The sequence below is a fragment of the Heterodontus francisci genome, chromosome 33 (assembly GCF_036365525.1).
Source record: "Heterodontus francisci isolate sHetFra1 chromosome 33, sHetFra1.hap1, whole genome shotgun sequence".
NCBI lineage: Eukaryota > Metazoa > Chordata > Chondrichthyes > Heterodontiformes > Heterodontidae > Heterodontus > Heterodontus francisci.
Genome location: NC_090403.1, coordinates 11136832 through 11160634, shown reverse-complemented (window position 1 = coordinate 11160634; position 23803 = coordinate 11136832). Strand labels below are relative to the sequence as shown.

Below are 23803 nucleotides of genomic sequence, written 5' to 3'. Positions count from 1 at the left end.
TAGCCACGGTATTTATATGGTTACTCCAGTTCAGTTTCTGGTCAATGGTTTCCCCCAGGATGTTGATAGTGGGGGATTCAGCGATGGTAATGCCTTTGAATGTCAAGGGGAGATGGTTAGATTCTCTCTTGTTGGAGATGGTCATTGCCTGGCACTTGTGTGGCGCGAATGCTACTTGCCACTTATCAGCCCAAGCCTGGATATTGTCCAGGTCTTGCTGTATTTCTACACGGACTGCTTCAGTATCTGAGGAGTCACAAATGGTGCTGAACATTGTGCAATCATCCACGAACATCCCCACTTCTGACCTTATAATTGAAGGAAGGTCATTGATGAAGCAGCTAAAGATGGTTGGGCCTAGGACACTACCCTGAGGAACTCCTGCAGTGATGTCCTGGAGCTCAGATGATTGACCTCCAACAACTACAAGCACCTTCCTTTGCGCTAGGAATGATTCCAACCAGCGGATAGTTTCCCCCCTGATTACCATTGACCTCAGTTTTGCTAGGGTTCCTTGATGCCAAACTCGGTCAAATGCTGCCTTGATGTCAAGGGCAGTCACTCTCACCTCACCTCTTGAGTTCAGCCCTTTTGTCCATGACGGAACCCAAACTGAGCGTCACTGAGCAGGTTATTGCTGAGCAAGTGCTGTTTGACGGCACTGTTGATGACACCTTCCATCACTTTACTGATGATAGAGAGTAGGCTGATGGGGCGGTAATTGGCCGGGTTGGATTTGTCCTGCTTTTTGTGTACAGTACATGCCTGGGCAATTTTCCACATTGCAGGGTAGATGCCAGTGTTGTAGCTGTCCTGGAACAGCTAGGCTAGGGGCGTGGCAAGTTCTGGAGCACAGGTCTCGAAACCCTTCGGAAACGCCTACTAACATGTTTTGGATGCTCGTCTTCAACAATGAGGTGAGCGCTGAGGACGAGCTCAGCCTGCACAAAGGATATGTGATGGTGGTTGTTTCACTGGACCTTGGGGAGAGGGCGGGGTATGTGGCCTGTGCCTTGGGAGAGGGCGTAGGTGTACATCCTGGGCCTCAGGGAGAGGGATTGTAGTGCGCCTGGGCTTCGGGGAGAGGATGGATGGTGCGGCCTGTGCCAGGTGGACTGTGGGCTGGGCTTGGAGTTCGGGGAGCCAGGGGCTATGTTTGTTGCTGGATGCCAGGGGGGTAGGGGGTGGGATGGGGGTGGGGGGGCTGGGGTGTGATTTGCTAGTTATTTTGTCCCTGTTATTAGGTGTTGTTCCTAAGCTATTGAGGATGTTTATCCCTGGGTTATTGGGGTTTCATCCCTGGCTAATTAGGTATTCTATCCCTGGGTTGTTGGTTGTTTTATTCTTGAGTTATTGGGGGTTTTATTCCCTGGGTTATTGGGAGTTTCATCCCCAAGGATATTGGGATTTTATTTTTGGTTTATTGGGGATTAACTACTAGGTTTTCAAGGTTTTCTCCCTGGGCTGTTGGGGGTTTTATCACTGGGCTATATTTTTTTTCCCTGGGCTATTGAGGGTTCCCCCCAACCAGGGGGTTTTAGCCTTGGACCATTGGGGTTCTGTCCCCGGGTTGTTGAGGTATTTGTCCCTGACTAATTGGGGGTTCTGTCCCTGTGTTGTTGGGGGCCCTATCTCTGAGTTATTTAGGGCTTTTATCCCTGTGTTATTGGGGGGGATTTATCCCGGTTACTGGGAGGCCTGGCCCCCAAATGCATGGCATGCAGGTTCACAGGCATGTGGTTCTGTCCTGATGCCAAGAACCAGACCCCCAGCTATGGGTAAATCGCCTCACTGCCTTGTGGGTGTCTTGGAGGGAAGAAGGATAAGGGAGTAAACCCCAACAGGAAACCGGAGCGGAGTCCTGCAGGCAGTTATCTGTCATTTATCAGGCAGCTTTCCGGCAACTCTGCAGCAGAGCTGGTTCCAAGCAGGATTGTTTTTTTCCCCCTTTCCTTTGGACAATACTAGTAATGCTGAGAAGGGGGCCCTGATGCTTGGGAAACTCAGGGTCTCTATACTAATTGTTCAGGCCTGTGCCCTGGAGAGGACACTCCAGCTAGTACAATGTGGTAAGCAACAGTTACCGATTACAAGTTCGCACTCAATTGGTGTCGAGTAAGAGTGACAGGGGTTACTTCTGACAGTGGGAGAGATCATCGCATCTTATTGGATAGCTATCGCCTGCTCCAAGCTGGGCAGCCCCCAGTCAGTTAGAATTAGAATTAGAATATTACAGCGCAGTACAGGCCCTTCGGCCCTCGATGTTGCGCCGATCATCTGACCTACACTATTCCATTTACATCCATATGTCTATCCAATGACCACTTAAATGCCCTTAAAGTTGGCGAGTCTACTACTGTTGCAGGCAGGGCGTTCCATGCCCCTACTACTCTCTGCGTAAAGAAACTACCTCTGACATCTGTCCTATATCTTTCACCCCTCAACTTAAAGCTATGTCCCCTCGTGTTTGCCATCCTCATCTGAGGAAAAAGACTCTCACTATCCACCCTATCTAAACCTCTGATTATCTTGTATGTCTCTATTAAGTCACCTCTCCTCCTCTTTCTCTCCATCGAAAACAACCTCAAGTCCCTCAGCCTTTCCTCGTAAGACCCTCCTTCCATACCAGGCAACATCCTAGTAAATCTCCTCTGCACCCTTTCCAAAGCTTCCACATCCTTCCTATAATGCGGTGACCAGAACTGCACGCAATACTTAAGGTGCGGCCTCACCAGAGTTTTGTACAGCTGCATCATGACCTCGTGGCTCCGAAACTCGATCCCCCTACTAATAAAGGCTAACACACCATATGCCTTCTTAACAGCCCGATTAACCTGGGTAGCAACTTTCAGGGATTTATGTACCTGGATACCAAGATCTCTCTGCTCATCTACACTACCAAGAATCTTCCCATTAGCCCAGTACTCTGCATTGCTGTTACTCCTTCCAAAGTGAATCACCTCACACTTCTCCGCATTAAACTCCATTTGCCATCTCTCAGCCCAGCTCTGCAGCCTATCTATGTCCCTCTGTACCCTACAACACCCTTCGACACTATCCACAACTCCACCGACCTTCGTGTCATCCGCAAATTTACTAACCCACCCTTCTACACTCTCATCCAGGTCGTTTATAAAAATGACAAACAGCAGTGGCCCCAAAACAGAACCTTGCGGTACACCACTAGTAACTAAACTCCAGGATGAACATTTGCCATCAACCACCACCCTCTGTCTTCTTTCAGCTAGCCAATTTCTGATCCAAAGCTCTAAATCACCTTCAACCCCATACTTCCGTATTTTCTGCAATAGCCTACCGTGGGGAACCTTATCAAACGCCTTACTGAAATCCATATACACCACATCCACGGCTTTACCCTCATCCACCTGTTTGGTCACCTTCTCGAAAAACTCAATAAGGTTTGTGAGGCACGACCTACCTTTCACAAAACCGTGCTGACTATCGCAAATGAACTTATTCTTTTCAAGATGATTATAAATCCTGTCTCTTATAACCTTTTCCAACATTTTACCCACAACCGAAGTAAGGCTCACAGGTCTATAATTACCAGGGCTGTCTCTACTCCCCTTCTTGAACAAGGGGACAACATTTGCTATCCTCCAGTCCTCCGGCACTACTCCTGTCGACAATGACGACATAAAGATCAACAACAACGGCTCTGCAATCTCCTCCCTGGCTTCCCAGAGAATCCTAGGATAAATCCCATCTGGCCCAGGGGACTTATCTATTTTCACTCTTTCCAAAATTGCTAACACCTCCTCCTTGTGAATCTCAATCCCATCTAGCCTAGTAGGCTGTATCTCAGTAATCTCCTCGGCAACATTTTCTTTTTCTACTGTAAATACTGACGAAAAATATTCATTTAACGCTTCCCCTATCTCCTCTGATTCCGCACACAACTTCCCACTACTATCCTTGATTGGCCCTGTTCGAACTCTTATCATTCGTTTATTCCTGATATACCTATAGAAAGCCTTAGGGTTTTCTTTGATCCTATCCGCCAATGACTTCTCGTGTCCTCTCCTTGCTCTTCTTAGCCCTCCCTTTAGATCCTTCCTGGCTAGCTTGTAACTCTCAAGCGCCCTAACTGAGCCTTCACGTCTCATCCTAACATAAGCCGCCCTCTTCCTCTTGACAAGCGCTTCAACTTCTTGAGTAAACCACGGCTCCCTCGCTCGACAACTTCCTCCCTGCCTGACAGGTACATACTTATCAAGGACACGCATTAGCTGCTCCTTGAATAAGCTCCACATTTCGTTTGTGCCCATCCCCTGCAGTTTCCTTCCCCATCCTACGCATCCTAAATCTTGCCTAATCGCGTCATAATTTCCTTTCCCCCAGCTATAATTCTTGCCCTGCGGTATATACCTGTCCCTGCCCATCGCTAAGGTAAACCTAACCGAATTGTGATCACTATCGCCAAAGTGCTCACCTACATCTAAATCGAACACCTGGCCGGGTTCATTACCCAGTACCAAATCCAATGTGGCATCGCCCCTGGTTGGCCTGTCCACATACTGTGTCAGAAAACCCTCCTGCACACACTGGACAAAAACAGACCCATCTAAAGTACTCGAACTATAGTATTTCCAGTCAATATTTGGAAAGTTAAAGTTCCCCATAACCACTACCCTGTTACTCTCGCTCCTGTCGAGAATCATCTTCGCTATCCTTTCCTCTACATCTCTGGAACTATTCGGAGGTCTATAGAAAACTCCCAACAGGGTGACCTCTCCTCTCCTGTTTCTAACCTCGGCCCATACTACCTCAGTAGACGAGTCCTCAAACGTCCTTTCTGCCGCTGTAATACTTTCCTTGATTAACAATGCCACACCCCTCCCTCTTTTACCCTCTTCTCTGTTCTTACTTCTTACAGTTAGGTGCTGTCCTGCCACAACCTGCTTTCCTACATGGATGTTTGGAGCTTAGAGAGTCATCTCTCGACAGGGGATTGATAATCTATGCACCAGGCAAGACAAATTTAACCAAGAAGACACCAGTCATAGAGTCATAGAGTTATACAGCACAGAAACAGGCCCTTCGGCCCATTGTGTCTGTCCGGCCATCAAGCACCTATCTATTCTAATCCCATTTCCCAGCACTTGGCCCGTAGCTTTGTATGCTATGGTGTTTCAAGTGCTCATCTAAATACTTAAATGTTGTGAGGGTTCCTGCCTCTACCACCCCTTCAGGTAGTGTGTTCCAGATTCCAACCACTCTGTGTGAAAAAATATTTCCTCAAATCCCCTCTAAACCTCCTGCCCCTTACCTTAAATCTGTGCCCCCTGGTTATTGATTCCTAGCCTATCCAATCTCTCTTCATAGCTGAAATGCTGCAGCCCAGGCAACATCCTGGTGAAATAAAAACAAGAAATACTGGAACCACTCAGCAGGTCTGGCAGCATCTGTGAAAAGAGAAGCAGAGTTAACGTTTCGGGTCAGTGACCCTTCTTCGGAACATCCTGGTGAATCTCCTCTGCACCCTCTCCAGTGCAATCACATCTTTCCTATAGTGCGGTGACCAGAACTGTACACAATACTCCAGCTGTGGCCGAACTAGCTTTTTATCCAGCTCTATCATAACCTCCCTGCTCTTATATTCTATGCCTCGGCTAATAAAGGCAAATATCCCATATGCCTTCCTAACCACCTTTTCTACCTATGCTGCTGCCTTCAGCGACCTATGGACAAGTACACCAAGGTCCCTCTGACTTTCTGTACTTCCTAGGGTCCTACCATCCATTCCATATTCCCTTGCCTTGTTAGTCCTCACAAAATGCATCACCTCACACTTCTCAGGATTAAATTCAATTTGCCACAGCTCTACCCATCTTACCAGCCCATCCCTGTTACCCTTCTTGAATAATGGTACCGCATTCACTGTTCTCCAGTCCCCTGGCACTTGTCCTGTGGCCAGAGAGGATTTGAAAATTTGTGTCAGAGCCCCTGCAATCTCCTCCCTTGCCTCACATAACAGCCTGGAATACATCTCATCTGGGCCTTGGGATTTATCCACTTTTAAGCCTGCTAAAACCACTAATCCTTCCTCCCTTGCAAGCTAATTTGTTCAAGTATATCACAATTCCCATCCCTGATCTGTGCACCTACATCGTCCTTCTCCAGAGTGAACACAGATGAAAAATAATCATTTAAAACCTCACCTACATCCTCAGACACAGTGTGGCTTTCGTGCAGAGAGATCGACCGTTGACATGCTGTTCTCCCTTCGTCAGATACAGGAGAAATGCCATGAACAACAGATGCCCCTCTACATTGCTTTCATTGATCTCACCAAAGCCTTTGACCTCGTCAGCAGACGTGGTCTCTTCAGACTACTAGAAAAGATCGGATGTCCACCGAAGCTACTAAGTATCATCACCTCATTCCATGACAATATGAAAGGCACAATTCAACATGGTGGCTCCTCATCAGAGCCCTTTCCTATCCTGAGTGGTGTGAAACAGGGCTGTGTTCTCGCACCCACACTTTTTGGGATTTTCTTCTCCCTGCTGCTTTCACATGCGTTCAAATCCTCTGAAGAAGGAATTTTCCTCCACACAAGATCAGGGGGCAGGTTGTTCAACCTTGCCCGTCTAAGAGCGAAGTCCAAAGTACGGAAAGTCCTCATCAGAAAACTCCTCTTTGCTGACGATGCTGCTTTAACATCTCACACTGAAGAGTGCCTGCAGAGACTCATCGACAGGCTTGCGGCTGCCTGCAATGAATTTGGCCTAACCATCAGCCTCAAGAAAACGAACATCATGGGGCAGGACGTCAGAAATGCTCCATCCATCAATATTGGCGACCACGCTCTGGAAGTGGTTCAAGAGTTCACCTACCTAGGCTCAACTATCACCAGTAACCTGTCTCTAGATGCAGAAATCAACAAGCGCATGGGTAAGGCTTCCACTGCTATGTCCAGACTGGCCAAGAGAGTGTGGGAAAATGGCGCACTGACACGGAACACAAAAGTCCGAGTGTATCAGGCCTGTGTCCTCAGTACCTTGCTCTACGGCAGCGAGGCCTGGACAACGTATGCCAGCCAAGAGCGACGTCTCAATTCATTCCATCTTCGCTGCCTTCGGAGAATACTTGGCATCAGGTGGCAGGACTATATCTCCAACACAGAAGTCCTTGAAGCGGCCAACACCCCCAGCTTATACACACTACTGAGTCAGCGGCGCTTGAGATGGCTTGGCCATGTGAGCCGCATGGAAGATGGCAGGATCCCCAAAGACACATTGTTCAGCGAGCTCGCCATTGGTATCAGACCCACCGGCCGTCCATGTCTCCGCTATAAAGACGTCTGCAAACGCGACATGAAATCGTGTGACATTGATCACAAGTCGTGGGAGTCAGTTGCCAGCATTCGCCAGAGCTGGCGGGCAGCCATAAAGACAGGGCTAAATTGTGGCGAGTCGAAGAGACTTAGTAGTTGGCAGGAAAAAAGACAGAGGCTCAAGGGGAGAGCCAACTGTGCAACAGCCCCGACAAGCAAATTTCTCTGCAGCACCTGTGGAAGAGCCTGTCACTCCAGAATTGGCCTTTATAGCCACTCCAGGCGCTGCTTCACAAACCACTGACCACCTCCAGGCGCGTATCCATTGTCTCTCGAGATAAGGAGGCCCAAAAGAAAGAACACACAGATTGCCACTCTGCTCTTTAATGGGCCCTACTCTTTTTCTGGTTCTCCTTTTGCCCTGAATATACTTGTAAAACGATATATCCTTCCTCTGGAGTGATGCCCAGAACTGCTCTCAGTCTCCAGCTGTGGTCTAACAGGGCTTTGATTTGCTGAAGCATGACTTCTCTCCCCTTGTATTCTAGTCCTCTGGATATAAAGGCCAGCATTCCATTAGCCTTTTTGATCCTTTTCATAAACTTTTCATAAATTCTGATTCTCTCTCCACAGATAGCAGACCTGCTGAGTATTTCTAGCATTTTCTGTTTGTTTTGCATGATTATAATTAGGGAATCTGCAATGTTCTAATCTACTTCCTTTAAAACCATGGGATGGAAACTATCTGGTCCAGTGGATTTGTCACTCTTTAGTGCCATTATTTTCTTCATTTTTGTTATTTTGGTGAGACCCGGTCCTAATTCAATATTAGTTCTTCTTTCTTTCTTTCTTTTGGGCCTCCTTATCTCGAGAGACAATGGATACGCGCCTGGAGGTGGTCAGTGGTTAGTTACCTTGAGATATTCGGCATGCTGGCTGTTGCCTCAACTATAAAAATGATGTAAAGTCATTCTCCATTTCCTTACTTTCATTGTTCACAGCACCCTTAGCAGTTTTCAAGGGGCCCTCTTTGTTCCAGACCACTCTTTTTATTCCTGATATAATTGCAAAAAATGTTTGTGTTGGTTTTGATATCCTTCCCAAGTTTTTCCCTTTGTAGGAGCTCTCACTGCCATTTTCTTTTCCTTTTTGGATGCTTTCTCTTTTAGTTTTATGGTGTCTCTTCTCCCTTTCGTTGTCAATGGTGCTTTATTTGACAAGCAGAACTCTTGCCCCTTCGGGATAGAAATTGGTTCTTTCTCACACTAAATTCTTTTTTGAACACTTCTTACTGTTTTATCTACTCACAGAATTATATAAGCACCAATGCCAAATCCAAAACAAAAACATCAATCAATTCAATTCTATCTTTACCTAACAGTGAAAGAAATACTTAAGAATCCCCCTTGTGCCTGCCCTTAGTCTGTATTCTCTGACTGTTTCCCCACCTCCTTCTCCAATGAGGCCTTTCCCAGGGGCTGCAGCTTGGGAGGTTGGAGACTGCCGAGATTCCATTGAGGACTCTTCAGACGGCTATAGGGAGGGTGGGGGGGAGGTGCATGGCAACCTTGATCAGCTCAAGGCCTTGAGGGCCTGGATACAGACTGCAGCCTCTCGGCTTGGGCCAGAGCAGTCTGGTCCAACCAGCTGTGTGGCACTAACAAGGGCACTGCGACAGTGGGTAGTGGGACAACAGACAAGCTGTCGTCCTGAGAGGGGACAACAGGTGCTTCTCCCATGGAGCCAAGGCCAGACTCCTGGGACTGGGCCTCAGCAAACCTAGAGCTCTGTGTGAGACAGGGTGTAGGAGTGGTGTGACATTTTGGAAACATCTGTCAACACTGGTCCCTAGAGCCAAGAGGGCATCAATCTGAGCTTCCATGGCAGCTACGAGAGCTGAGGAGAGGCTCCATCATGATTGGCAGCACAGTTGTGTTGATGGAGCTGACTGCTTGCTCTATGTTAGACGGAATGGTCTCCATTCTCTGTGTGAAGTCTCGACACAAGGTAGAACTGAACTCCTCCATACTCTGTGACATAGGGTGTAAGCTGTCTATCAGGCTGCCCAGTGCACCAGCATTTTCTGGCAGGTCCTTCAGGAGGCTAGACACTCAAAATCAACATCTGAGGCCTCTGCAGCAGTGCTAGAATGTGATCTCACCATCCAGTGATCTGGTACTTGCAGTGAACTGTCTGCTGTCCTCACTCAGATACCCACATGCCCAGCCATTGGGATTTCGTGGGCAATCCTGAAAATCTCCCTATGATATTTAGGAGGGCTACAATTTGGTTTTACTACTGTCCACTCTTCCTCTGCAGGTCTCTGCGGAGGTCTCCATTTCCTCATTATTACTCCTTTTTTAAAGTAATAACATCCAGGCATTTTCTCTGCCTCTGCCTCAGAACAGGTGATCTGCTCTATTCTTTTTAAATCAGGGTCTGTCTGCTGGGCTTCGGTTAAAGAGGATTTACTGTACATCTCCTTCTCTCCTAAATCTCCAAAAAATGTTTCAGCCAGGCAGACCTTGGGGTCATCGAGCTGAATTACTGGCTCAGCTCACTGTGGTGGAGCTTGCTTAGTTACCACACAGTCAGGGAATATTCCAGGGACTTCCTCCTATATTTGGTTCTGCCTCCTTGGCTTCTTTTGGCTGATCTAAGACCACCGGAGCCACTGCCACTTTAACCCAGCCAAATCATTGCCTAGCAGCAAATCTATTCCGGCCACAGGCAGACTAGGAACAATCCCTACTGTAACTGGTCCAGATAGCAGATCACATTGCAGGTGGACCCGGTATAGGGGCATGGACATGTACCCTTCAATGCCTTTTACCAGAACCTTCACCTTTAGCGAGCTCTCTTGTGGAAAGGTTATGCCTTTATCCAGCATTAAAGATTGAGTAGCCCCTGTATCTCAGAACAGGACAACGGACTTTCCTGCCTCATCAGAGAGGTACAGTGACACCTTTCCATTGAAAACAAAATCCTGAAAACACTCAGGAACTTTTTTCTGTTTCTGCCACACCTGTGGCGGTATTCTTTGAGGAGTCCATCACTGTGGTTAAGGCCACCGGCTTGTCTGCCTTGCTGCCTCTAGAGGCACCCTTTTCTAGGATAGTCTTGTGAGCTCCCTCGAAATTCAATGGCCTGCCCTTCAATTTCCAGCAGACAGCTTTCACATGCCCTGCTTTGCTACAATGAGAGCACACGGGTCTGTGGAAAACATTCCTACTCACTGCATTTCCTTTGCTGACTGGGGATTACTATGGAAGGATTTTGCTTGATAAAAAGATTTATGGGTGAGCTCGTAATCGCCTGCCATTGCAGCAGCTTCTCTCACCCTTGTAACCCCTCGCTCCTCAATATGCATCTTTATGTTGTGGAGAACACTGTTTTTAAATTCTTCTAATAGAATCCCATCTCTCAAATTTTCATGCGAGAGATCTGACTTGAGAGATCCTATCTAGCGATTGAAAGGCATGTGTTTAACTCTTTCAAATTCAATAAAGTTTTGGGCAGTTTTTTTCCGAGCATTTCTAAACTTTTCTCGATAGACTTCAGAGACTTACTTGTATGCATGTATGGTAATGGTTTTAGTCTGAATTCAATTTAAAGAGCTCTCTTCCAGTAACATTGAATGAGCTTTACGAGTTCTACCCACCAGTTTACCTTGTAAAGGGAGAGTCCAATATTCTTTTGGCCATTTTAGCCTGGTAGCTATTTTCTCAAAGGAGATAAAATAGGACTCGACTTCTTCCTCATTAAATTCTGACACTAATCATGAGTGTCTCAAACATCAAAGCTTTGCTCCAATTTGGCGATAATATTTGAATGGCTGGTGGCATTCTGACCTTGTGCTTGCGGTCTGTCTAACTCAAACTGTCTCACCATTGCCTCTTTTTGCATCTTTCTTTCCATTGCCTGTTTTTCCTTTTGAAACTCCAATTTTCACATTTCCAATTGAATTCTAGCTAGAGCTGCTTTTTCTGTCTCAGGTTCTATTCCTGTTTCCTCTGGTTCTAGGGTAAGATTAAAATGGCGAGCTAGATTCTTAAGTATTTGTTTTTTGTTTGGAAGTGACTCCCACCTGCATAGCTACAACTTTTAAGTCTTCAATACTTAATTGATTTAATGTATCTAGGATACTTCTCCCTGCTGTACAAACAGGGAACAGGGTCAAATGCACATAATAGGTGCAGGGGATGGTGGGAAGGGTTGGACTTCAAACTTTGTGCAATTTGGGGGGAGAAGGTCAGATGTAAAAGATGGTCAAAGGTTTTGGAGGGGAAGGGCAAGTAGCTAATGTAATCGTTATTGGGGGAATGGGAAAGGGGCATAAGAAATTTATTTATTTAATTTTTGGAATATGTTTAAAAATTTAAATTAGGTCGCAGGGTTGGCTGACCTTTAAAAACTGCCTGTACACAGGCAGCTGACGCCATTGTCGGGGACGAACAGCCTGAACTCCACAATTGAGATTGCGGCGGCTCTTTGGTCGCCATTTTATGACCTCACCGCCGAGATCGGTGGCGGGCTTTTTAAATCCAGCCCATAATCTGATGTTTCAGAATGCTGGCTCAGAGCCCCCAATCTGTTATGGACAAGTGGAAAGTGGTGTGGGTGCCTTCCACTTTTCACCTCTCAACTGAACACAGATCATGTTTTCAAAATAGTATTTAGTCCTTGAGTGTTTTCAGGGTCAAATAATCAGGCAAATGACAGGTTTTCTCGTAGGTTAAAAAAGATAAATATTTATTTTTACACAATAACTGAAAAATGTTCATGACTTCACCCACTCATGCATTCACATGCATATACACACAGACAAGAAAAGATAGAGAGTAGAGTGATAGCATGTAATTAGAGTCCAATTGTTGTAAAAGAGTTTTTGTTTTAAAAAAAATTAGAAGCTTTTCGGGAGGAAATCTTTCAGCGGTGCAGGCCTGAATGTTCATTGCCTGGTCTGGAAGGTGTTATCTATGAGGAGAGGTTGGATAAACTCGGATTGTTTTCACTGGGATGACGGAGGTGGAGGGGCGACATGATAGAGGTTTACAAAGCATGGACAGAGTGGATAGTCAGAAGCTTTTTCCCAGGGTGGAAGAGTCAGTTACTAGGGGACATAGGTTTAAGGTGCGAGGGGCAAAGTTTAGAGGGGATGTGCGAGGCAAGTTCTTTACACAGAGGGTGGTGAGTGCCTGGAACTTGCTGCCGGGGGAGGTGGTGGAAGCAGGTACGATAGTGACGTTTAAGAGGCATCTTGACAAATACATGAATAGGAAGGGAATAGAGGGATACGAACCCCGGAAGTGCAGAAGGTTTTAGTTTAGGCAGGCATCAAGATCGGTGCAGGCTTGGAGGGCCGAATGGCCTGTTCCTGTGCTGTACTGTTCTTTGTTCTTTGTTCTTTGTTGCCTTGAAAAGGACGAAGAGTCGCAGGCTCCTTGGGGTTAAACCTCAATCCAAAGTCGATGGTGGAAATTCTAGTTCACTTTCGCAGATGGGGAGTTCCAAAGTCCAAAGTCCCCTTGCAATTTCCCTGCTGCAGTAGTTAAAAGATATTATCAGCAGGGCTGCTGCTTAGCTGAAATGGTCTCACAGCTACTCTGGCTGGAAAAGGCTTTCTCTGGCTGTTCTTCCTCTCTCTCTCTCTCTCTCTCTCTAAATACCTTTTAAGAGGGAATAGAGGGATACGGACCTCGGAAGTGCAGAAGGTTTTAGTTTAGACAAGCATTAAGATCGGTGCAGGCTTGGAGGGCCGAATGGCCTGTTCCTGTGCTGGACTGTTCTTTGTTCTTTGTTCTTTGTTTGTTGTCTCACTCCCTGCTCTTTCCTGTTAACCCTGCAAATTCTTTTCTTTTCAACTATCCATCCAATTCCTTTTAATACTGATATTGATTTTGCTATATATAAATGACTTGGATATTGGAATACAGAGTAACATTTTAAAATTTGCTGAAGATACCAAAGTTGATGTGGAAAAAAGTGAGGATGATACCAATTGACTGCAACAACAGATAGAGGGGCAAGCAGAATGGGCAAACAAGTGGCAGTTGGAATTTAATACAGAGAAGTGTGAGGTGATGCATTTTGGCAGAAGGGATAGGGAGAGGCAATATAGACTTAGTGGCACAGTTCTAAAAAGCGGTGCACGGACAGAGGGACCTCGGGGTTCATGTTCATAGAACTTTGAAAGCTGCAGGACATATTGATAGAATGGTTAGGAAAGCATATGCTATATTGGACTTCATAACTATAGGCATTGAGTACAAAAGCAGGGAAGTTATGCTAAACCTTTGTAAAGCTCTGGTTAGGCCATAACTAGAGTATTGCGTCCATACTTTAGAAAGGATGTGAGGCTCCTTGAGAGAGTGGAGAGGAGATTTACCAGGAGGGTTCCATGGATTTAGCTACAAGGTTAGGCTGGAAAAGCCAGGGTTGTTCTCCTTGGTGCAAAGGAGATTGCTGAGATATTTGATAGAGGTGTACATAATTATGACAGGTTTAGATAAGGTAGACAAAGAAAAGCTGTTCTCCTCAGGTGATGGTACAAGGACTATTCTTCTTTGGCCTCCTTGTCTAGAGAGACAATGGGTAAGCGCCTAGAGGTGGTCAGCGGTTTGTGGAGCAGCGCCTGGAGTGGCTATAAAGGCCAATTCTAGAGTGACAGACTGTTCCACAGGCGCTGCAGATAAAATTGGTTGTCGGGGCTGTTACACAATTGGTTCTCTCCTTGCGCTTCTGTCTTTTTTCCTGCCAACTGCTAAGTCTCTTCGACACGCCACACTTTAGCCCCGCCTTTATGGCTGGCCGCCAGCTCTGGCGATCGCTGGCAACTGACTCCCACGACTTGTGATCAATGTCACAGGACTTCATGTTGTGTTTGCAGACGTCTTTAAAGTGGGGATATGGACGGCCGGTGGGTCTGATACCAGTGACGAGCTTGCTGTACAATGTGTCCTTGGGGATCCTGCCATCTTCCATGCGGCTCACACGGCCAAGTCATCTCAAGCATCGCTGGCTAAGTGGGGTGTATATGCTGGGGATGTTGGCCGCCTCGAGGACTTCTGTGTTGGAGATACGGTCCTGCCACCTGATGCCAAGGATTCTCCGGAGGCAGCAAAGGTGGAATGAATTGAGATGTCGTTCTTGGCTGACATACGTTGTCCAAGCCTCGCTGCCGTAGAGCAAGGTACGGAGGACACAGGCTTGATACACTCGGACTTTAGTGTTCCGTGTCAGTGTGCCATTTTCCCACACTCTCTTGGCCAGTCTGGACAAGTTGGTGATGCAGAGGTTGTGATAGGTACACAACTCAAGCAGTCTCTGTCCATTCTTATTCATCCTTCCAATGCCATAGCGCCCAAGGCAGGAGGGCCATGAGTCATGGTTGGCCCCAACCCTGGCATTAAATTCCCCCAGCAGGAACAGATGTTCGGTATTGGGGATGCTACTAATGATATAATGGAATTCCTCATATAACTGGTCTTTAACTTCAGTAGCGGAGCAGAGTGTTGGAGCGTAGATGCTGAGTAGGTGTACTAGACCAGAGGCGGTGAACAGTCGGATGGACAGTATGCGTTCCGCACCATTTGAAGGTGGCTCTATCATACTGAGCAAGGAGTTTCTGATGGCGAAGCCCACTCCATGCTGTCTTGGTTCTTCAGGATACCTACCCTGCCAGAAGAAGGTGTAGTCTTGCTCTCTTAGAGATCCGCTCGCAGGGAGGCGTGTCTCCTGAAGTGCTGCAATGTCCACATTGAGTCTACTGAGCTCGTTGTTAATGATGGCGGTCTTCCGAGAATCGTTGATTTGTGTAAGGTCTTTGGACCGGCCAGGACACCTAGTTCTGACGTTCCAGCTTGCAAAACGAAGGGCTGGTACCTTCTTTCCTTTTTTTGTCGTGCTGTTTGGTGCGGTGTTACAGTCCACTTGTTGGGCAATGACCCTGAGCTCCAAGCACCCATTGAAGCAGGTGGACTGTGGCGGGACAGACTCGGGGACACAGATTTAAGTTTTTGAGCATGAACTGCAGGGGGATGTGAGGAAGAACTTTTTTATGCGGCGAGTGGTAATGACCTAGAATTTGCTGCCTGCGAGGGTGATGGAAGCGGAGATGATGAATGATTTGAAAAGGAAATTGGATGGGCACTTGAGGGAAATAAACTTTCAAGGCTACGGGGATAGAGTGGGAGAAGATAACTGATTGGATTGCTGTCGAGAGAGTTGGCATGGTCTCGGTGGCCCGAATGGCTTCCTTCTGTGCCGTTATGACTCTATGTCTCTATTGAATCTGCTTCCACTGCCCTTTCAGGAGCGCATTCCAGATTATGACAACTCACTAGCAAAAAAATTTCTCATTTTTCCTTTCATTCTTTTGCCAATGATTTTAAATCTGTGTCCTCAGGTTAGTGACTCTTCTGCCACTGGAAACCAACTCTCTTATTTAACCTCCATGATTTTGAACATCTCTGTTAAATCACCCCTTAACCCTTTCTGTTCTAAGGGGAACAATGGCAGTTTCTCCAGTCTTTCTAGTTAACCAAAATCCCTCATCCCTGGTAACATTCTGGTAAATCTCCTCCGATCTGTGGTTCCTGCTTCTAGATGTAGCAAAGAAAGTCTGCTCCTGCTAATAGCTCTCATTATCAGGGAGATTGTGTTGGGCTGTTCTGAGCCAGCGCCAATGAGTACTGGCTGGGCACAGAGCAGTCCTGGTGCAGAAACTGGAAAAATGCTGAATGAACCAAAGGGGCCTTGTTCTCTCATGTTATATTTGTGATTTTATTTAAAATGTCAGAACGTTTACATTATTAATTGATCTCTATCTTTCAGGAGCGTATTGCAATACATCAACTGATCTGATTGGAACATGTTGGCACAAAAGTCCAGTCGGGCAACTTGTGGCAAGACCCTGTCCAGAATTCTTCAATGGCATCCAGTACAACACAACAAGTGAGTATTTTGTCACAGTATTGGTTCGTGTGTGGCCTGGGGAACGATACACAAGGGGAAGATGGAGGGGTGGGCACATGACTCTCCAAAACTGTCCAATCCAGGAACAGAGGACCAGAAGGCACTTGAAGGAAATAAACTTGCAAGACTATGGGGATCGAGCGGGGGAGTGAGACTGATTGAATAGTTCTGTAGCGAGCTGGCATGGACTCAATGGGCCGAGTGATCTCCTCCTATGCCATAATAACTCTATAACTTAGAAGGAGGCCATTTAGCCCCTCAAACTTGTTCTGCCATTCAGTGAGATCATTGCTGATCTTCAACCTCACTCCACATACCCACCTTTGCCCCAAATCCCTTAATACCTTTTGATAACAAAAATCTTCAATCCTAGATTTAACAATTGATCTGGCATTAATTCCCATTTGTAGAAGAGATTTCCAAACTTCTGCCACTCTTTGCATGTAGAAGCGTTTGCCAATTTCACTTCTGAAAGGTCTGTAGAGACCCCCTCTCTGCTCTAAAGGTTCTTGTCTTTACTCTTGATATAAACGGCACACAACAACTGGGATACTGTTTCATTAAATATGATTCAGCTTTATTAAATCTCCAAGCAGTAGTACATACTCACAATGACACTGATTGCTTAGGAATCCCGTGAGCTAGGGCCCGTCTCAGGTAGTCAGTCAGTCAAAGGATAGATCTCCAGGTGTGACTTCGGAATGGCTGACCAGGCCAATCTACCGAGTGCAGTAACAATGTCCTTGAGGGCTGTGGCTTTATATACCTTCCTGACCCTGGCCCTTGGCATATAAGGCAATACCTTCAATCAGATCGTCCGATTGGGTTATTAATCCCACAAAATTCTGCACAGAATGTCCTCAAGGCCCTACGGGAAAAGGAGATGGTGGATCCTGTCGGATAGTTCCCCGAGCAGACCATCAAAGTCATTAGGCGGAATGCCTCACCACCAGAACTTTCAAACAAGCACCAAGATGTAGCTTGGCTGGTGGTGAGAAGAGCCCTCCCCGTCAGATCCTTCCTGCACGCCCGAAGTCTCGCCCCCTCCGCACTATGCCCCTGCGGTGGCTGTGGTGGGAAAGAGACGGTTGCCCACCTCCTTCTGGAATGTGTCTTTGCAAAGCAGGTGTGGAAAGAGATGCAGTGGTTTTTGTCGAGGTTCATCCCAAGCAGCTCGGTAACACAGGAGTCTGTGTTCTACGGGCTGTTCCCAGGGACACACACCGAGACAAACATCAACTGCTGCTGGAGGACTATCAATTCAGTAAAAGACGCCCTTTGGTCTGCCCGAAACTTGCTGATCTTCCAGCGCAAAGTGTTGTCCATGACCGAATGTTGCAGACTGGCACATTCCAAGGTCCAGGACTACGTGCTGAGGGACGCACTAAAGCTTGGGGCAGCCACGACAAAGGCTCAATGGGGAAAGACCACAGTGTAAGGTCCCCCCACCAAGCTGAACTGAGGGGCTGGATCCATGGGAAACCCCTCGAACTGTATCGGGAAATTTTTCATTTGCTGTAAAATGTCAAAATGTAATTGGCATGACAAATGTGAAATGGAAGGGTGGTGAGGCAACTCATGATTGTAATGAAGCAAATGGACCTCCTTTGCACTGTTTGTATTTTTTGACTTGGTGCTGTTTGAAACTGGTAATGTAATTTTTACAGATTTTTATAAATAAAGTATATTTTGGAAATTAAAAAAAAATTAATCCCACCATGGCCATTCAGGACCACCCCCACGTGGTCATATCCTGTTCTCAGCAGGGAGTGGTGTCTCCAGTTGTATGCCAATAATGGGTGTGATTACTGCATGTTGGAGCAGGAAGGAGGCCATTCACACATTCCCGAGGGGCCATTGTCCAGTTCAGTTTCTGTAGATGAAGTGTCTGTGGCAAATCTACCACCCCAGGGACATGCCCTGACATATCTGTGTGTGTAAGAGCAAAATACTGCGGATGCTGGAACTCTGAAATGAGAACAGAAAGTGCCGGAGATACTCAGTATGTCTGGCAGCATGTTTGTGCAGAGAAACAGAGGTAATGTTTCAGGTCTGTGTCCCTGTTCTGATGAAGGCTCACAAAGCTGAAACGTTAACTCTGTTTCTCTCCACACAGATGCTGCCAGACCTGCTGAGTACTTCTGGCAATTTCTGTTCTCATGTCTTGTGTGTATCTGTTTTAGTTCAAACAGTCCCAGCAATAATGTCTTTGGTCAGAATTCTCTCTTCATAACTCCATCTTCTTATCACCATGAGATAAACTCTGCCCACAGGACTCGACCACATCCAGCTTATATTCATTAATATGAAGGAAATAAAAGCATTGTTTACATGATTAAGAGTGATTCATACAGTTAAGGTAAATAATGCATTGGCTTACAGCATCCAGCCTTTAACTTACTTCGGTTGTGGGTAAAATGTTGGAAAAGGTTATAAGAGACAGGATTTATAATCATCTTGAAAAGAATAAGTTCATTTGCGATAGTCAGCACGGTTTTGTGACTTGTAGGTCGTGCCTCACAAACCTTATAGAGTTTTTCGAGAAGGTGACTAAACAGGTGGATGAGGGTAAAGCAGTGGATGTGGTGTATATGGATTTCAGTAAGGCGTTTGATAAGGTTCCCCACGGTAGGCTATTGCAGAAAATACGGAAGTATGGGGTTGAAGGTGATTTAGAGCTTTGGATCAGAAATTGGCTAGCTGAAAGAAGACAGAGGGTGGTGGTTGATGGCAAATGTTCATCCTGGAGTTTAGTTACTAGTGGTGTACCGCAAGGATCTGTTTTGGGGCCACTGCTGTTTGTCATTTTTATAAATGACCTGGATGAGGGTGTAGAAGGGTGGGTTAGTAAATTTGCGGATGACACGAAGGTCGGTGGAGTTGTGGATAGTGCCGAAGGATGTTGTAGGGTACAGAGGGACATAGATAGGCTGCAGAGCTGGGCTGAGAGATGGCAAATGAGTTTAATGCGGAAAAGTGTGAGGTGATTCACTTTGGAAGGAGTAACAGGAATGCAGAGTACTGGGCTAATGGGAAGATTCTTGGTAGTGTAGATGAACAGAGAGATCTTGGTGTCCAGGTACATAAATCCCTGAAAGTTGCTACCCAGGTTAATAGGGCTGTTAAGAAGGCATATGGTGTGTTAGCTTTTATTAGTGGGGGGATCGAGTTTCGGAGCCAGGAGGTCATGCTGCAGCTGTACAAAACTCTGGTGAGGCCGCACCTGGAGTATTGCGTGCAGTTCTGGTCACCGCATTATAGGAAGGATGTGGAAGCTTTGGAAAGGGTGCAGAGAAGATTTACTAGGATGTTGCCTGGTATGGAGGGAAGGTCTTACGAGGAAAGGCTGAGGGACTTGAGGTTGTTTTCGTTGGAGAGAAGGAGGAGGAGAGGTGACTTAATAGAGACATACAAGATAATCAGAGGGTTAGATAGGGTGGATAGTGAGAGTCTTTTTCCTCGGATGGTGATGGCAAACACGAGGGGACATAGCTTTAAGTTGAGGGGTGATAGATATAGGACAGATGTTAGAGGTAGTTTCTTTACTCAGAGAGTAGTTGGGGCGTGGAACGCCCTGCCTGCAACAGTAGTAGACTTGCCAACTTTAAGGGCATTTAAGTGGTTATTGGATAGACATATGGATGAAAATGGAATAGTGTAGGTCAGATGGTTTTACAGGTCGGCGCAACATCGAGGGCCGAAGGGCCTGTACTGCGCTGTAATGTTCTAAAAAAAACTGTTTTTTGAGAATATTACATAAGCTTTTCTTGCTTTGCATGTAGGCTTTTAGCCCAATGCTTCAGCGTTCTATGTCTACGATGGCAACATAAATCATTCAATAGATGTATGACAATCATTAACTGCAGAACAACTAACATGTGAGAGATGATTCATATGCAAGACTGGAATTCAACATTACTTCCCCAGTCCCATAACATGTTCCACCAAGACTGTTGTTTATTGGTCTGGATTTCCTGCAGGATTTCATGATTTGTCTGTTGTAACTGTAACAGAGGCGAAAGGGGAGAGCCAACTGTGCAACAGCCCCGACAAACAAATTTCTCTGCAGCACCTGTGGAAGAGTCTGTCACTCTAGAATTGGCCTTTATAGCCACTCCAGGCGCTGCTTCACAAACCACTGACCACCTCCAGGTGCGTATCCATTGTCTCTCGAGATAAGGAGGCCCAAAGAAGAAGAAGAACTGATAATATATTTTCTGGGATTTATCAATCTCTTCCCACAGCTCGATGAGATATTCTGGTAGTGTGGGAATATCATAACCAAATGTTTCCACATACTCCCTTTTACTAATGTCCCCGGCTTTAATTTCAGTGCTGTTATAACTGTAAATATTCACCAATTCTTTTTCCCCAACCCTTGCAGGTCTCTCAGGAGTGAAACAAACTGTATGAAAGATGGCACAGTGGTTAGCACCGCAGCCTCACAGCTCCAGTGACCTGGGTTCGGTTCTGGGTAGTGCCTGTGTGGAGTTTGCAAGTTCTCCCTGTGTCTGCGTGGGTTTCTGCCGGGTGCTCTGGTTTCCTCCCACAGCCAAAGACTTGCAGGTTGATAGGTAAATTGGCCATTGTAAATTGCCCCTAGTGTAGGCAGGTGGTAGGGAATATGGGATTAATGTACATTTAGTATAAATGGGTGGTTGTTGGTTGGCACAGACTTGGTGGGCCGAAGGGCCTGTTTCAGTGCTGTATCTCTCTATGACTCTACTGGGCATTTCAACTCCGATGTATACTGATACCATTTTCTGTTAGTAGTCACACAATACTCTCCCTCCCCTACATAGGCTACCTGAATAGCTTAAAGATTGCCTTCACTATCCCCATGATTCAATTTACTTCCTTGATATGAAACCCACAGGTCAACTGACCATGCTTTTCCAACCTATAGGGACATATTACTTGACCCCTTTGAGTATTACAACTCTCCAGACGGGTTCCCATTATATAATCACCCAAATTCACTGCAGACAATATGATATCATGATACTGTACATGGCTATCCCCTTCTATAACCCCAATATTCTTGACCCTGTATATCAGAAGTCTTGTCACCCCATGCAGTATTACTGGAGAGTAAAGTACCAATCCCATCACCTTAACACTTTCCTTTATACAATCTATCTGTCCAGGATATACCTGTAACAAACCTCTGAGTTGTTTTCATATTTAGTCATGTTTTCAAATGGCTGTTAGTAATCCATGAGGGCACTTCCCCTTTGTAAATTTGCCTCATGTTGTCACAGGCTTGCTCTATCAACCAGGAGCCATACAGATCACACATCATTCCTGGCAGCTTCATTAGAGGCATTTCTATCCTCCCAGATGAGTTTATTTACAGTCTTCGCATGATTTTCCAATTGTTCTACCACCTTTACCAGGTGGACTGTCATAGTATGATCCTCTTTTAGCTCAGAGTCCTGGTTGATGTTTTCTCTCATCAAAATGTCCTTGATTTTCCGCTTAACGTTTTGCATCTCTACCTCCAGAGAGACCAAATCCAAACTATTCACTGATGAAGTACCTGCATTAAATATTGTGACTGTATCAGTGACAAACTCTCTTTTCCTCCTTGATTTAATCCCTCCCACTGCAGACTTGTAGTACTGTTTCCAACCCATTGTCCCTGTCTCTGGGTCAATGGCTTGATCCAGCACTGGCCCCAGCAGTCTTTTGTATAGATTCCTTGAGCTGAATTTTACAGACGTCTGACATCGGGGATCCTGGCCAGAAAATGTCTCCGGGAGAGGCCCGTCACGGACCTTGACACCAGAGAGGCCCAGTCCCATATTGCTGATGGCAGCGAGGCCTCATGGCGGTACCCCCGTCGCTCGGTGAAAGGAGCCCAATTTAAATATGTAAATTAATTTAAATGAATTAATTGATTACTGTTGCACTCCCGCTGGGCACCTTAGTTGGAACACCGGTCAGGAGGGGGGCCAAGTAAGTTTCTCTGTGCAGTGGGTGCGGAACAGGGTCAAACTCATCTCACAGGCGTACGGGATGGTGGGAAGGGTTACAGTGCACAGGTTATGAACTTTGGGGGGGGAAGGTCAGACACACAAGATAAGTATTGGCGGGGGGGGGAGTGGGAGAGGCGAGATCAATTTATTTAATTTTTTAAAATCAATCTAGCTTTAAATATTTAAATTGAAATATAGGGCTCGAAGCCCCTTAAAAATGGCACCAACAGCTGTGCCATTGCTGGAGATGGAGAGCCTGCCCCCTCCACGTCATCGGGGTGGGCAGTCCACGCCGGCTATTTAAATCAGACGCCGCACTCAATATCGGGCGGCTCCGCAATGTGCATCCCGTGCGGGCAGACCACCATTGTTTACGTCCGCCACTGATTATGGCAGCGGAAGTATAAATTCAGCCCCTTGTCTTTCTGCCACACCAATCAGGTAATCCTATTCCTGTTAAGTTCAACATCACTGGTACCACCTCATGATATAATATTTTCCCAGTGGGTATTAATACTAAACCATTTGAAGGATCAGGCATGTAGAATTATGGAATCATAGAAAGTTTAAGGCACAGAAAGAAGCTACTTGGCCATCATGTCTGTACCAGACAAAAAACGATCCATCTATTCTAATCCCACCTTTCAGTATTTGGTCCATAGCCCTGCAGATTACAGTACTTGAGGTGCTGTAAAAGACCCCTTTTAAATGAGTTGAGAGTCTCTGCCTCAGCTACCTTTTCAGGCAGTGAGTTCCAGACCCCCACCACCCTCTGGGTGAAAAAGCTTTTCCTCATCTCCCTTCCAATTTCTCTATCAATCACTTTAAATCTATGCCCCCTCGTCACTGACCTCTCTGCTAAGGTGAATAGACCCTTCACCTCCACTCTATCCAGGTGCCTCACAATTTTGAACATCTCAATCAAATCTCCCCTAAGCCTTCTCTATTCCAAGGAGAACAACCCCAGCCTATCCAATCTTTCCTCAAAGCTGCATTTTTCCAGTCCTGGCAACATCCTCGTAAATCTCCTCTGTAACCTCTCTAGTGCATTTACATCCTTTCTGTAATGAGGTGACCAGAACTGCACACAGTACTCAAGTTGTGGTCTAAACAATGATTTATACGGTTCCAGCATAACCTCCCTGCTCTAATATTCTATACCTCAGCTGATAAAGGAAAGGATTCCATATGCCTTCTTAACCACCTTATCGATCTGTCATTGAAACATAGAAACATAGAAAATAGGAGCAGGAGTAGGCCATTCGGCCTTTTGAGCCTGCACTGCCATTCAATACGATCATGGCTGATCGTCCAAACTCAGTACCCTGTTCCCGCTTTCTCCCTGTATCCCTTGATTCCTTTAGCCCTAAGAATTATATCTAACTCTTTCTTGAATATACTTAATGATTTGGCCTCAACTGCTTTCTGTGGTAGAGAATTCCACAGGTTCACCACTCTCTGGGTGAACAAATCCCTCCTCATCTCAGTCCAAAATGGCTTACCCCTTATCCTTAGACTGTGACCCCTGGTCCTGGACTCCCCCGCCATC

General features: G+C 46.2%; 1 protein-coding gene across 2 annotated transcripts in view; it reads left to right on the top strand.

Annotated features, from left to right (window-relative positions):
• LOC137348018 (corticotropin-releasing factor receptor 1-like) overlaps positions 1 to 23803 on the top strand; it is a 432220-nt gene that overhangs the window by 36441 nt on the left and 371976 nt on the right. Inside the window, exons 1-2 of one of the 2 annotated variants that reach the window (XM_068013089.1) lie at positions 14436 to 14492; positions 16136 to 16255. In XM_068013089.1, coding sequence (XP_067869190.1) covers positions 14441 to 14492; positions 16136 to 16255 — 172 coding nt within the window. In that variant the 5' untranslated portion in view covers positions 14436 to 14440. Of the gene's footprint in view, positions 1 to 14435; positions 14493 to 16135; positions 16256 to 23803 lie in introns of those variants that run through there. The other variant, XM_068013090.1, reaches the window with a different exon arrangement.